The sequence below is a fragment of the Chaetodon auriga genome, chromosome 1, assembly GCF_051107435.1.
Source record: "Chaetodon auriga isolate fChaAug3 chromosome 1, fChaAug3.hap1, whole genome shotgun sequence".
NCBI classification, from domain to species: Eukaryota; Metazoa; Chordata; class Actinopteri; order Chaetodontiformes; family Chaetodontidae; genus Chaetodon; species Chaetodon auriga.
This window is the reverse complement of record NC_135074.1, coordinates 12,201,906-12,217,885: the sequence shown is the minus strand read 5'-3', so window position 1 is coordinate 12,217,885 and position 15,980 is coordinate 12,201,906. Positions and strand designations below refer to the sequence as shown.

Sequence of the window (15,980 nt, the reverse complement as noted above, 5' to 3'; positions counted from 1 at the left end):
ACACACACACACATACACACGCACACACACACAACCACACTTCTCCCCCAGCTGCTGGCAGAACACAGTGAACTGTAACTGAAAGATGACCCTCTTACCTTTAATGTGACACAAAAGGCAATGTGTCGTTGAGTGGGTGATTGCTTTAGTTCCCCTGTTCTTTGCCACGGCTCGCTGTGTGAAGCCACATGTGATTACAGAGACACACCCTGATAGCAGCAGATCCTACTGTCTGCCTTCAAAGGGAAAAAAAAGAGAGGATGAAGGAAGGACAGCAAGTAGATAGCAGACAAGACGGAGAAGGAAAGAGAGATGACTTGGGGGAGACTGAGAATGAAGTTGCAAATAGCGACGGAGGGATAAAGAGGATTTGAAAAAAAGAGAGGTGGATGAAACAAGCAGAGTGAGTCGGAGGAGATGAGATTTGGACGAAGAGGGAGAGTTGGAGGGAAAGAGAGGTGGATTTGGAAAGAGTGGAGAAACAGATGAAGGATGAAAGGAGCCATGGTGGGTGGTTGACAGAGAAGGCGAGAGAGGGTTAAGTGAAGGAGAGATGGCCTCTTTTATTTTCAGATGGCCTGGCTGTCTGGCGACGACGCGTTCACTGAGAGCAGTCACAGACTATCACATTGGCTTCACCTGCCAGCACTGCCCTGCTGCTCTCTTGTCAAACCTGCCACAGACCAGTGGTTCATGCACACACACATGCGCGCGCACACACACACACACACACGCACACAGATGCAGTTCATACCATCTCAAGCAGTCACACAGAGCCAGCCTGACACCGTTGGACAGGAAAAAGATTCAAATTGGGCTTCTCTATGCTTTCACCGTATGGATTTCCCTATAATGATATTCTGAGAGAGATTGAGTTTGCTTTTGTAAAACAGAAGCCTTGAATCAGCAGAGAAGGAGCAGGGATGCAGCTGCCACTCTGCATTTTGCTTCATCTGCGTTTCTTCCCTTTAAACTTTATTCTAACAACCCTCATACACGATGACACCTCATATAGTCAGTCTGTCCCAGCCGGGATCCGCAGGTTTCCCTGGGTCGCACATAAAATCTCAACATTCAGAGCATGCTACGAGGGATTTGGGCTGTTGGCTTGGTTTGGACAGTTTGATATAAAGTGCTGTTTGTTCAGTAAGCACCCCTGGGAATTGTGCGCTATTCTCTTAAAATTGAACTCTGTGCAGTATAACAGTGGGTCTTCATGGGAAAGGTTACTTAATGTAAACAGCTGGTTTGTTGCTTTCTGCAGTGCATTAGTTCCCGCTGCCTCCTCCTGTAAGAAAGCACATAGAGAATAAAATGGTTTTTCCACACTGTACCTGTAGCTCTCTACGGCAGGATTATGTCATATTGAGTAATATTGAGCTGTTCATGGAGCTGATAAAGCATCACATTAACAAAATATTATACTTATACTGTGGGTAAGATCCACAAGGTTGCTCTATAGCACTGGCAAGATATGCATATCACAGTCACAGCTATAGAAGCATACAACGAGCTTCTGTCATCCTCGCATGGCAGACAAATGCAATTTTCTAGCTTCTGGAGGAAGAAAATGTATAGAGAACAAAAGCTGCATCTGCATAGTTGCAAATATTTGGGATAATCTCGTTCTTCGCAGAGCAAAACCTGCATAATCCAGAGCTCGCCCTTTGAAATTTGAAATTTATGACAGACAATGTAAAAAGCCAAGCACAGCAGACAAGCTAGTGTCACATTTCAGAGTGCAGAAGATAAGAAACCTCTGTGCCAACTCTAGAAAACTCTGGGGGGGGGGAAATTAATAAAGTTATTGAAAGGGCACATAACTCAAATGTGTGGAGTTCTGCTCCTAAAGTGATGAGAAGGAAACGCTGATATTCAGTGGTCATAAAGGGTTTATAAGACTTCTTTTATGTGTAACCTGATGAGAGGTAGTTCAACTACTTTGAGTGGAGCTTAAGATATGCCCCATTTTAAACAATGCATACCCATTATGTATATTACTCAAATCTTATCACTTCAACAGACACACAAATCCACACACTCAGACACATACTGTGTGGCACATGCCTTTGCTCAGCAGAGATCAGGGTGACCAGTGCAGTGCTCCTGTGGCAGTTTGAGGTCCAGTGCCTGTCAGTGTCTGGCTGCTTTTGATCTCTTTTTTCCACATGATTACCTGCACTCACTGGTGTTTGACCATTTTTTTGGCCTTTTTTTTTTAACCTGCCTCTGCAATCTGCAAAGAGAGCACTAAAATAACCGTCAGAATCATCCATTCGGATTTGAACTTTCAAGTCATACATGATAATCATGAAGCTGTACGTGTAATGTGTACACAGTTAAATCCATTTCATACATATGTATATGGAATATGCGGACCTTTTATGAAAGTTTGATGATTAGCAGCCACTGCTTTAGGCATTGACCCAACATAATACTCAATGTAGACTATAGCAAAGACAAAAAACTAAAAGCTCATCAGCATCACTCACTCCTCGTCCCATCTCATAATGGACTTTCTGTCATCTTTGGAAGGCAGTGCTGATGTTGTCTCTACTTTTGGCTCAGAGATGGATGCTTTGCTTTTTTAGTGTGCTTGCCTACTTGTGCAATAAATCAGCTTCTTTTTCCTTTGTTCTTCTGCTGATGAAGTTTCTCATTTCTGTTCTTTGCTTATGCAGACATAGTGGCTGTTAAGAGGTAGACTAAGTTCTTCTTTACACCACTGTCCCTACTTGTAAAGTAAACCACTGGATTACTAGTTTTTGTATGCTGGTCAGCAGTAGTGAGTGTTGTATGTAATGCATTACTGGTTCAAAACTGCATGCTGTTTTTAAGCTATTCAAGCTCTCCAAACTTGGTTCTCTGCTGAAGCTGTGATCAGAATTTGGATAAATCCCATTCAGTTCCTCTGTCTACAGATGTAGTCAATAGTGAACACATTTCTGTGCATCCTTGCTATGTACAATTAAAACAAGCTGTAAAATATCAAAAAGGGTGGTGGCTGAGATCATGACAGTTTGCATTTAGATATTTGGTTTTTGTGAGGATGCCCCTACCTCCTTTACAGCAACCGTAATGAATGTAATGAGCACTTGACTTAACTTGATTTCAATCACCATAATTACTCAGTGAGGTTACCCTTTGATGACAGAGAATCCACTAATTAACAGATTTAAAATGCCACACTGTGAAGCATTTTTGCCATTTAAATAAATGGTATATACGATTCCGTTGTGTTTGAATTTGAATGAATCATTTAATTTCCAAACCAAGCAGACTCAATGGATCAGACCTCCACTATCGCTGAAAGGCAGGCTGGCAGTTGTGAAAATTGCACTTTTTTTTCTGTGTCGTTTCAGCTCTTTCATGGGTGATTTTGCTCTCCCAGATAAAGGTGTTAATGCCTCTATTGGAAAAGCAAGACAGCACAGATTAGTTTGACATTACTTGAGGAATGCAGGGACCTTAGTGGATTAGCTGTCTTTATTTTTCAGAATTACTTTTTAGCAACAGAATCACACTGCAGTCTTAATTAGTTTCATGCTATAAAAGTTCCAACGAAAACAAAGAGAGAGAAAACACATTTTGAAGTGTTTTTTGAAGCTCTAAATGTTCCCGCAAGGTGATTTGAGGAGGTGTACAGATGGCAGCATTCAAGGTTGCAGGAGTTTCAGATGGACTGATGGTTTCACTTATACCTGAAGGCTACATATATGTGAGGTTATTGTGAGAGGAATTTCAGCGTCAACAGAGGGGGAAAGGGTAGTGAGTGATGGCACTGATGGGCCCCATGCTGTGAAGCTGGTGGTGGTACAATAGCCTGAAGAAAATTCATTTCTTTGCCTGTAATTGAAGGATTTAAAAAGAGTCTGCTGGGGATTAGATGAGGCATGATGCTCGAGCTTTTTAATCATATTTTAAACTGAATACAATCTTTAAACTTGAAACAGATGATGAAATACTACTAACTACATCGTTCACGTAAAAGGCAGCGATGCAAGTCGCATTTTTTTATTTATTTAAATGAATAAATAACAGCTGAAAACTGCTTCTACTTTCTTTTTCCCCATCTGCAGCCAAATATAGCATAACTGGTCCACATTTGCTTGCGCACGATGTGTGTCAAGCGTGTTTGCCTGGAGGCTGTTGACTTTATCTTCACTGGTCACCACACTTTCACCTCGAAGCTACACTGTTGCTATTAATCATGGATTTAGAGAAATATACTGCGCTCAGTGGACAGCTCAGTGGACAGCTGACTGTCCATAAAGCATTAACAGCTTCTGTTTTTGAGAGCTGTCTCCAGCTTATGTTGTTATTCTTGGAAACTCCATTGTCCGGTTTGTGTTTTTTGCCTCTTCTTTGAAAATTTGAATCACTTATCAACCCAATAAACCGCTCACCTCTAAAAAAAATCAGGCGAGTTTTGCTCCTGCTGACGGGCCTTGATCTCAGATAGACCAAGTTGAAAGGCTGCTGTGAAGGTTTGCCTCTATTTCCTGAATCTCCTTTGTGCATTTATTGACAAGGTAGAGAAGGGATAGCAAACAGGCAAAATTTTATTAGAGCACTGAGAGAGTAGGAGAAGTAGGATAATGTATGGGGCAGTGATGCCTTTCCTCAGGGCTGTCAGGGCTTTATATGCTCCCCGTCACGGTGCTCTGCACTGCCTGATGACTTCATGGCCCCGAAATAGAGGTTTTCATCAGCAGAGACCTCCCTTGTCCACTAAACGATTAGACAGACAGTCATTTTGTTATGATTGCTGGGCGTTGCTCTGTAATCGATTTCAATGTTTTGGCCTAAGCGATGTGATGTGGTGGGTGTGGGGGGGTGTGGCGTTAAAAGGCTGCTTTCAACAAGATCTCCTCTCTCCTCATGGTGCCCCCCCATCCCGATCCTCCTTCAGGATAATTTCCCAGCAGGAAACCCAGAGCGTCTCCAAGATCTGAAGTCCACGGTTGATCTGCTCACCAGCATCACCTTCTTCAGGATGAAGGTACCGTGTGTGTGTGTGTGTGTGTGTGTGTGTGCGTGTGTGTGTGTGTGTGCGTGTGTGTGTGTGTGTGTTGGTTGTGTGAGTGGAGTACAAATTGATTTGATTTGATTTGATTTAAGGGAAAGTGACAGAAACATGAGCGTTGTATTAAATGCTGATGGAGTACAACACTAACTAATCTTTGTAGATGCTGCGTACGCATCATTTCTAACCTTCTAACACATAAGAGCTGTGAGTGAGACATGTCAACGCTGGTCATGGCTGTAAAACCTCCTAACATTCAATTCTAAAGATAAACCCACATTGATCTGAGGCACTTGTCATTTAGGTGAAATCAATTCAAACTCATAATTCCTGAAAATCCGCCCCTCTCAACACTGACCATTCAAATCCAAATGATTTATTGTTGCACAATTTCTTTGACGACAGGCTGATGCAACAGGGTTACGATTGTGTAATGTGTGTTGACCTGCATACTACAGTAAGCCTCTATGTTTAAAATGCTTCTAGCTCTGTCTTGTTTACTCTCCCTCCCTCTCCCGTCAACAGTATGCCTTGTCTTGACTTGTCTCCCACTCAATGAAAAGCTCGGCTCCATTCAAGCTGTCTTTTGGCGGGAGTGGGGGAGTAGCGGTGGAGCACTGAGGCATAGCTAAGATGGCAGCTGTGAGCAAAGGAATGAAAACTGTCACTTTGAGTTATCAAAGCTTTCACTCTGTGCCATGCTGAGCTTTACTGTGCATGCACACCGCTGGAGTGACAGCGTTACTATACGATGTACTAAACACACACCGAAATGCCAGTCTGCCCACATGTCAATTATGATATACATAATGGATGTAAGAAGGTTACCCTTTTTTTGCACAAGGAAGTGATATCTTGGGGTTAATATTTAAAACGAAATATGATATCATTACATTGTCACTCCACTGATGCATGGTACTGTACACAGAAATGCACAGTAGCTGTCATTGATTCAGTTGATTTTATATAGTATAAACTGCCGTGAGACCAAGGAGAACACCAAACCATTAAATAACACATTTAATCATGCATGTATATTTGTGTATGCAGGTTCAAGAGCTCCAGAGTCCACCGAGAGCCAGTATGGTGGTGAAGGACTGCGTGAAAGCGTGTCTGGACTCCACATACAAATACATTTTTGATAACTGTCATGAACTATACAACCAACTCCTCGACCAGGTAAACAGCTGCTGGGTGCTTTTGGCTGTCACCACTAATCAACCTATACAGCTCATTAAAATCAGGCCTCTGCTGCTGCATGCTAAACAATGTGTCACTTCATGACTTCTCCCTTGGATTGAATTCTCATGCATCTTGAAACCTTGGTCAAATCACACACAAACACAATTTAGCTAAAATACAGTTTGACCATGAAGGGTTTCTCTACTAGAGTTGTGTGTGTTCATTTGTATCAAAAAAGATTAAGAAGATAGTAAGGTGCCAGGTTATAAGGTGAGGACAGAGTTAGAATCCATGTACATAGAAGCTTGTGGACCCAATCGCTTTCTCCTCTGACTCCCTCTTAAATGCACTGTCAGTCAGAGAAGCCATGTTGGGGAGAAACTCTGTGCTGACGTTTTACATCTGGTTTCTTGTCTTGAAGAATGATGTTTTTGTTAATTTTTTCTTAATCATCTTGAGACACCTAAAAAACATTCCCTGGTCTGTGGATGAAGCAGCCAACATCTGTACATCCTACAGCAAATGTTGACAAGCTGAATATTAATGAAAAACTGCAACTTGGAAAAATGTTCTTTTGTTACTTTTGTTGTTGTTGTTGTTGTTGTTGTTGTTGTTGTTGGCTTGTTGTCATGGCTTCCTTGGGCTTCAACTGCATAACCCAGCCCACTGCTGGCTTATCCAGAGCAAACAAACACTCAACAAGCTATTGTAAAAAGACAATTTCTAACAAGGAGATTTATATTTATGGCTAGTGCACACAGGATAATGGCAAGCAGACTAATAGAATCTAAGCTGATGTGTGTATTGCTGCTGTAAAGGTTCTTTGGTAGCATTTTCTGCATTTCTGAATCTTGGTTTAATGAGTAAACACAGAGTGAGCAATAGCTGCTAAACTTTAATGAGTGCAATTCAGAGCATACCTGCTCTGCTCATTCATGCAGTCAAATTTGATCTACAAGCCAACTACTCAACATCTGGTAATTAACCAGGCAGACAGGCAACACTAACTAGATAACTGACACTTAATAGAGTCTTTAGGAACTTACTACCTGCATCGTTGTGAAAAGTAAGCTGTTTAAGCCTGGTGAGGTGGCTTTAATTCATGTAGGAGCATACGTGAAGACTCTGCCTTTAAATTCTGGTAGTCCTTAAAGTGTCATTAATATTGAATACAGTTATTACTTCAGGGCCACTCCTAATTCATTTGTAAGAAAGCAGCACCTGGCATCCCCTCTCTCACCTCATGCCTTTATCACAACTCACTTTTATCCCATCATAAACCCGACGCCGCGCCTTACCTTTCAACTTTAGTGTGCTTTATGCTGATGTGTGACAGTGCTGGGAAAATATAACTTCAGTCCAGTGTGGCTGGAAATCAATAGGCTGTATATCATGACTGACATTTACCTGACAATAAAAATGTGCACTGCATCTATTGCAAACTTTGCATGAAGGACTTCAACTTTCTTAGAAAGAGCACGTCTGTGGTGAAGAGCCATTTAAAAGCAGCCGAGCATTAGGCACCAGATGCAAATCACCATCTTATCTGTTTAGGGCTCTTCTGACTCTCACATTTCCAGATGGATAATGTCTGAGCACAAAAAAAATGCATCTCAGTGTGAACAATATAAAAAAACTGGAATGAAAGTATCGTGCCATACTGCCTCCTTATGTACAGTAAGAATGTATCACTGGCATGCCATGAGCAGCTGGAGGCGTGTTCTCATAGACTGACTTAATTACATTTTCAAAAAGCACAGCATCACCCAGTCCTCAGTTAGGGTTTGTTTCTCCAAACACATGACTCCGTGTGCTGCTTGACTAGCTTTTGCCTCGCCTGAGTAATAATCAGGCAACAGGCAGCTCTGCCTGATTATTTTACGGTTTACTTGGCAAGGAGAATAGTCTCCACACCACAGAAGATAATGTCTTTTAAGATAATGGGTGCAATCCTCTCAAAAGTTGAATAATAAGCTTCCTTTGTTTAAACAGCCTTAGGGGTTGTAAGCAATTACCAAACCGGAGAGATAGACACTTTGGCTAATTACATCTTCGTCCACCACAGTTTTACAATTGACAGACTCTCCATCAATGTTTTCTCCACGGCAGAAGAAAAAGGCATCAGCTTCACCCCAAAGCAATTCTCACTTTGACTTTAAATTATTATGTTCACATACACCAGGTAGCCTTAGACTCAGCGGAGAGAGCGCATTACAGACCCCAATTCTCCAGTTGCAAGCAGTGACTGAGTGCGGTGACACAAGAGCTGACACGGTGGCCAGGCAGGCCGTGAAATATCCCAGCCACAACAAGGAATCTTGCATAACATATCAACAAAGCTCTGTGCCTTTGCTGGGGTGGAAAATGACTTGGGGGGGGGGTCTAGCTTAACAGTTTCTTAAATCCTGACAGGAAAGGCAGGATTTTGAAAAAGCAAGATGAAGGGGAAATGGAAAGAGGGCAAAAGAATCATGGAAAGGGGCAAAGGAGAAGTCTACCCTTATTTTCTTTGTGGCTCAGGAAGTGGAGTGGCAATCATGGTGCACAGACCGAAATACGTGGTCACATACGTAACCATCTGTGAGAGGAAGGTAACATACATATATGCACACATTCATTTGCATTATGGAAATGTTAATGCATAAGTAGACAGATGATCACAAGCAATACGGTTGCAAGAGGCAGGTTGGTGATTGTTGAGAGGCATGCGCCGGCAGGGGCTGTGCAGAAGAGCTGCAGAGAGGCTACAAGACTACTCCACCTCTCACTGAGCAAGCAATTCAAATTGATTTGATTTCAAGTACGTCTCTCACTGACATTACCACATATTTGGCAACAATAACCAAATGGTCGATTTGTTCGGAGAAGATATTTGTTTTCAGAATATGTCTTTGAGTGTATTTGTCCGTATGTACGGTACATACACATGCAGCCTATTTTCACTGAGCCTTGAAATGCACTTCCACAGCTCCAGTTCCTCCCACAGCTATTTCTCCTGAGAACTAGATCAAATTCTCTGAGAACATCCCTCAATCCGAGACTTTCTAATATATGTCACATTATGATAATTGATGAGGACCAAGTTGTATACTAATGCTGATTTGCCCACACAGGGAATGAAAATGCTAAACAATACACATAAACCACTGGCTCCCCTCTGGAGGAGCAATACACTGCTATGAATATTTTTTTGCTAGTGTCCCCACTCACCCTGTGCACTGCAAGTAGTGGATGTACATTGAGCTCTTAGTTCAGTACAGTATTCACCTCCTAGCACAGATGAGAGCGAAGCCCATGGGTGTGTTGTTGACTGTAAAAAGACAGCAGGCTACTTAATCACCTTTAACAATGTGTTTGTACCTACTTGAGGTGAATGCAGATGAGCAAAGGGAGTCTGCACTACGTTTTAGTGGGATGCGTGCTGCATCCAATTTAGTAGGGATGACACAACCTTCAGTGTCCTTCATACGATTGTACAGCTATGCATGCACACGCACGTGCTCACACACACACACACACACACACACACACACAAAGATACAGTACATGCACACATGGGTTTTGCATACCTGGCTCACCTCCTGCAGAGATATTTGTTTCATTATTCATGGCTCTGAGTTAACAGAAATTTGCCTTGCTGCATGTAGTAGCACATCTCCCCTTGATGGCCCACCCCTCTCTTTTCAGTCCACACCTACCCCTTTGAAGTAAGCACCACTATTCTAAGTCCACTATTTTGTTGCTTAGATGTAAACCCATAAATTGCTGATTTTCATTTTGATTTTCACTGGTAATCCCTTGTTAACCTCTCAGTGTTTTTCATTTCATGATTAATGGATCAGGTGAATCTGCCTTAATTTATGATCACACTGACCAGTGTTGTCTCACTTCTCAGCCATATCCAACCAAGGATAACACGTATCAAGCTTAAATGCCAAGTCCCAACAGGCTTTGAGTTAAGATTTTTTATATATGAAGCTATAAAGCTACTGCCTCCCTGTTGCCTCCACATCCGAAACCAGTGCATTTTTTCGTGTCTTGCTACATAGCAAACATAAGTGAATATGCAAATCAGAAATTCATGAGCCTTTGATCAGTGTGATGCCTGGGACTGAACCTCCTATGGACTGAGCAGTAATCTGTTTTCATGTCCACAGCACACAGGATGATAGACTTAACTTTCACAGCCCCAAACCCAAATGATTAAAGTGGTGAACCCTGGGTTTACACGATTGACTGTCACAGAATCAGAATCAGCTGTAAACCCTGTCTGTGTTTCTTGTTGCTGTGAGATTAAATCCTGTCACTCCTCTAGCTGCAACGTCAGCAAGATATGCAACAGCATTACATCTTTGCATCGTCAGATATTTAAACCAAGTACAAGTTGATTACTGCGAGAACTGATTAGATGCTAAGGAGTGTATTTTATAAATGGACTCATGCTACATTTCCATTTCCCCAGCTCTCACTACAACATCTCGCCTCTGCCTGCACCAGAGTCAATATGCTTAAGGTTATTAAATAATTCAACCTAAATTATTCAATAACTGATTTGAACATGTTCCATTATTAACACAATTTTCCATTCATCAAGCCTACATTTTGCTTCAGTCAGTTGCATACGCAAATGAGAAAATGTGTATTGCTTTCTCTTGGGTGGGTACGTCCCCATAGTCCACAGCATATTTGTCATTGTCAGTGTGCATACGCGCAGATGTGTGTTTGCATTTAATCATGTCGGTGTCCTGTATGAAGCAGATCTGTCAGTATGACTGAGTTTGTTCCAGCGTGGCCTTGCCCGTTTTCCGCGGAACCTGTTCACAGCAGAATGAAAGACTGTGACAGTGACTTGCTGACTGGAGATCAGCGTGCCTTCACTCAGTGTGGGGTGAACAGATGGTAGAGTCAGTGAGAGGTTTTGGATTTGACACCTTTCACCCCGGGACAGCCACAGTGATTTCTGCAACACACTTTGACACACACCCACATGCAGAAACACAATCTGCAGGGTGATAACACTTTTAAAACGGAAAGATTTCAGTCGTGCTTGATTTGGCGACGCCTGTTATTACAACATGCTTAGAGCAACAACAATCTATCTTCCCGTTCCTTACTTCTTATTTAGTTCAGTTTAAATAAACAGCAAGAATAGCATCAATTGCATAAAAATGTCATGGCAAGACAATATTAAGACATACAATACAGAACATGTCTTGAAAAGTACAACAACCATCTTTATTTGGCTTCTCTTTGTGATCCCAGACGACTTATTATTTTAGCCAAATCTCAAAATTCATTACAGTCATTTCTGCTGCTTCACTCTGACCAAACAAAACCCTAACTCTCACCATCTTAATTTCTGTCTCTGCAGAGTCGCAAGCAGGACATTCCCCGAGAGGAGCAGGGTCCATCGATAAAGAACCTGGACTTCTGGCCGAAACTCATCACTCTCATGGTGTCTGTAATCGATGAAGATCGGACAGCTTACACCCCAGTCATTAACCAGTATGCACTTCTTTATTATTCCTTACATGCTTTTTACCAAGCAGTCTGATCAAATACATGTTCAAAGGGTACATGATTGATTGCTATTCCAGCTTTTGTGGAAAGCAGTTTTGTCACTGCGCTTGTATTGTCACATTACAGTATTTGTGCGTAACCATAAATTTGCCAGTATTCTCTTTTAAATTTAAAGGTATAAATGTCAATAGTGAAAACATAGCTAACATGCTGAGAGAGAGTTTTCTGTTTCAGTTTTTTGGGGTCTTTAATAAGGCCCATGCTCATGAAAAAGTAATTTAATTGTTCATTTACGTTATTTTTTACTGTATTTCTTTATTTGACTTCACTTAACTTCATTAAGGCCAATGCTTTCCTCATTATTCATCACAAAGGATTAAGTAGATGAAGGAGTGAGACATGAATGAGACCCTTTTTAAAGGATATTATTAGTTTTATATTCATTATTATATTATCTTTATTAATTATTTTTATTTTAGCTATTTCTTTTACTTTTTTAAAGATTTGAGGGAAATTAAACCCCCCCTTGCCAATCACCTCCTGTCAATGTGAAAAATGTATTTACTGATGGTTCAGACATGAATGAGTGCAGTGCTGTGCAAGAAGACTGTGAGGCAGCCTGAGAAGCCAGCAGTAAAAAATGCTTTGTTCGTATGTTGAGCCGTAGTATATGGGTAGAAGGGGAACACAGTGCTGCTGAATTATGTAACACATGAGAGATTTATTTGTAGAAAAAAAAAAGGATGGAGGACTGGTTACGGTGATGGTGTTGAGGGCGGTGCAAGATGCTTGTATTTGCGTCCTCCCGATGATTTGGTTAAGAAAATCAAATGAATTACAGGACCTGAAGAAAATGGCATGGAGCTAGCCTGAGAAGAAACAAGATGATGCATATTTTTCTCTTTCTGACTCGCTCATATGTACATTTCCTCTCACACTCTTGCCTCCCTCTTTTTCTTTTCTCCTTCCTCTTGCTGATTTACGATGCTTATTAAGACTCTGTTTATGCCCTGAGCTTTCTCTCCTACACTGTCTAATGATATATTTGCAATATTCATGCCCATTTCCTCCACATTCCCCCGGTCAAGTTCCAGAGTGACAGCAATTCCGGCGCTTTTTCACGATAAACCCAGGAGTGGACTTGTTACCTTTAAATAACGGGACCTGATACCAAAAAAAAAAAAAAAAAAAAAAAGTTATTCTGTGGCTCTGTGTTGACAATATTTACTTGGGAATCTAGCCTAAAAATGTTTGAGCGAATAGACTGATCTACAGAATTTATTTTATGATTGGAAAAATAAAATTGGATGCGGCAGTTGTTTTTAAAAGTGTAAAGGATAAGAAGCTTTAGAGATTATTTCCAGAAATACTCATCATGTGGATTGTAAATCACATAACATCATTTATTTCACCACATAGAAGTCGACTGTAAACCATCTACAGGCTTGCACAGTAGCTGCAGATGTTACATTCATTCTTGCCATTTTTCATTGTCTGCCTCGCCTGCGGTACGCCATGTGGGTGCACGACGACACTGAGGAATAGCCGAGGTTGAGAGAAAGATTCTCAGAGTGATGGAGATGAAAGAGGGAGCAGTTGTTTCTGGGATTGTTTTTTTTTTTTTTTCTCCAATTGCCAGTGGGAAGACAAAGCAAACTGTGCGTGTGTGTGTGTATCCGCTTGCGCACTGATTTCTGTCGGGGTGTCCTGGCTGAGCAGGCAATTAGTGTTTCAATGGAAATGGGTGGATAAATGTGTTTGTTGTTGGAAACAGGGTGGTCTCCTGCAAAAGTTGAACATTTCCAGATAAATTGACCTTCCTTAGGCCAAGGCACCGTCATCCATAAATGTCCTCCCATCACTGTCTGAAGATACGGATAATTAAACCATTGACACCTCACATTCCAGCTTTGACTGAAAATCTATAGGCATTCAAAACAGGAGATTACTTGCCAAATAGGCTGCCACCATTTCTCTCTCCTTTGCTGTGTGATATCCTCCTGGATTTTTTTCCCCACATCTTTTAGCCCCCCTGCATGCGTCTCCATTCTGCCCCAATTCAACCAGGTCTGGAAATGACGGGGGATTATTAGATTATGAGATTCACCAACCATGTCTTCTTGCACATCTGTTAAGTCGTTTGTAAGAGATTCAGGCTCGGCCAAGCCATCAGGCCACCCAGTCGAGCGTGTCATTATACGGAAATGAGTCTGATTGGAATCTGCTTCGATTCCACCAGGTTTCCACAGGAGCTGAGTGTGGGCAAGATCAGCGCTGAGACCACGTGGAACCTCTTCGCCCTGGATATGAAGTATGCAATGGAAGGTCAGTAATGGAGACAATTATCTCTTCATCAAGAGCAAGTGAATGAGAGCTGCTGATGACATAAATTGATTGTGTGGGTGGAGAATAAAGGGTTACACTTTACAACAAAGCGCACAACATCTTGACCAGTTTCCACTGAATGTGTAACTATCTGTCAGCTATTCACTAAATTAGCATTTAGGTCTAATTTGTGGCTCTCTCCATCCTGTGCAGCTACACAGGAGTGAGTGTTACTGTGTTATACCTCTTTGTATCCGAGTGCTGTTTATCGGCCATGTCTGGCTGTGGTCAGCTCTACTGCCTATCTAGATTACACTTCCCTGATTTCACTCTATTGATCATTACAGAGGAAGTGGAACTTCTTTTAATCAAGATAAACAATTGATCAATGGCATAATCAAAAACAGATGTGATGCTCAGGTCTGTGTGCAACTTTGTGTGTGTGTGTGTGTGTGTGTGTGTGCGTGTGTGTATGTGTGTGTGTGTGTGTGTGTGTGAGTGAGTGTGTTATGTCCAATTAAACACAGTATTGAATTTATTATATTGCATTATAACTGTATAATGCAATAGTTTATACACAGAATTGCCTGCAGTGCTCACAATAAAGTCATAAAAAGGTACTGAACATATGAAAGAAGTGATTTGTAATGTGTAATCTAGCAAGAACCAAAGTGATCAATCAATTTCTTCACAGTGTTACTCTGTCACTGTATAGCAGCCGTGATGTGCTTAATTTAAACAGAAAATATAATAAAACATTTTATTCCCATTGAGTGTTCCTGTAATCTTCAAGTGTTAAAGGTGTCAGTTTGTTTTTATTTACAAGACAGAAGAGACTCACAGTCATCAAGCAATAAATCTCCAATCTTCTCTGCTGGCAGGAAGACAGATGTGGCCAGTTTTAAAGTGGGTTTTGACTTCAGTCCCCATCCCCTCTACCTCCAGCTCACCTCCCGAAAGGCAGCACATGCCTCCTGGAGGTTACTGAACTGGTTGTTTTTTAAGGCTGAAGACTTCAGTATCAAACAGTCAGGATATATGATAAGAAGACAAAATGCAGAAGGAATTTAATGGGACTGGGGTTGTGAATGAATGTTCAGTGGCTGTGTATGTGTGTGTGTGTGTGTGTGTGTGTGTGTGTGTGTGTGTGTGTGTGTGTGTGTGTGCCTCAGGACTCAGCAGGGTAGCACCCTGGGCTATGACTTTGTGTGATTTTTTGTTCTGAAGTTTTTAACAGCTAAACATTGCCACCAGCAGGTCTCTAAAATGCAATGAGATTTTTCACCCAGAAATCATGCAGTATGGTATTAGTACACAGGACCCTTTGTGCTCATGGATACCAAATTCTTCTTACTTTTGTGATCATTTGTCACACTCTGACTTTCTGTGGACAAAGTACTTGTTTGCAGCAGTGTAGGAATTTGTATGTGACTTGGATGGAGACAATAATGGCACCACTACAACATTTCATTTCATACATATCTTTCCAAGTTTAACTCTTGAGCCACCCCTATGCTGAAGTAGACATGGCAGAGGCTGTGACGTTTTCTACTTTAATGATGACAAAGGAGGTAGAGAGGGAGGTGGTAAGAGATGCTGGGTTTTGATTGAGGTCAAACACTGTGAAAGCTCTTTAGACTCTGTCAGTAAAAAGGCTGAGAAGCACCAGAAGAGCTTATCGGTGATGTATCCACATCTACACAGCACATACCTGCTGCTTTCTCCATGCTAAGCCATCTTTAGTTGCTATGGCAACCAGGTGCCAAGTGCACTGCAAACCTGTAAGCACACACGTGCACATATGCAGCATACAGACTGTGAGGTATGGGCTGCTTTTAAATAGGATCTGCTTTTGGGATATAGAACGCCTATGGACTATCGGCATATAAATGTGCTCATCCGTCAGATTTTAATGAGGCATGTGTAG

At 41.6% G+C, this 15,980-nt stretch overlaps 1 protein-coding gene across 2 annotated transcripts in view; it reads left to right on the top strand.

Moving 5' to 3' along the window:
* The window catches only part of unc13c (unc-13 homolog C (C. elegans)), a 105,530-nt gene that overhangs the window by 52,524 nt on the left and 37,026 nt on the right, over window positions 1–15,980 (top strand). For both annotated transcript variants that reach the window (XM_076755826.1, XM_076755915.1), the window contains exons 15-18: window positions 4,913–5,002; window positions 6,077–6,205; window positions 11,580–11,713; window positions 13,968–14,053. In XM_076755826.1, coding sequence (XP_076611941.1) covers window positions 4,913–5,002; window positions 6,077–6,205; window positions 11,580–11,713; window positions 13,968–14,053 — 439 coding nt within the window. The remainder of the gene's footprint in view (window positions 1–4,912; window positions 5,003–6,076; window positions 6,206–11,579; window positions 11,714–13,967; window positions 14,054–15,980) is intronic.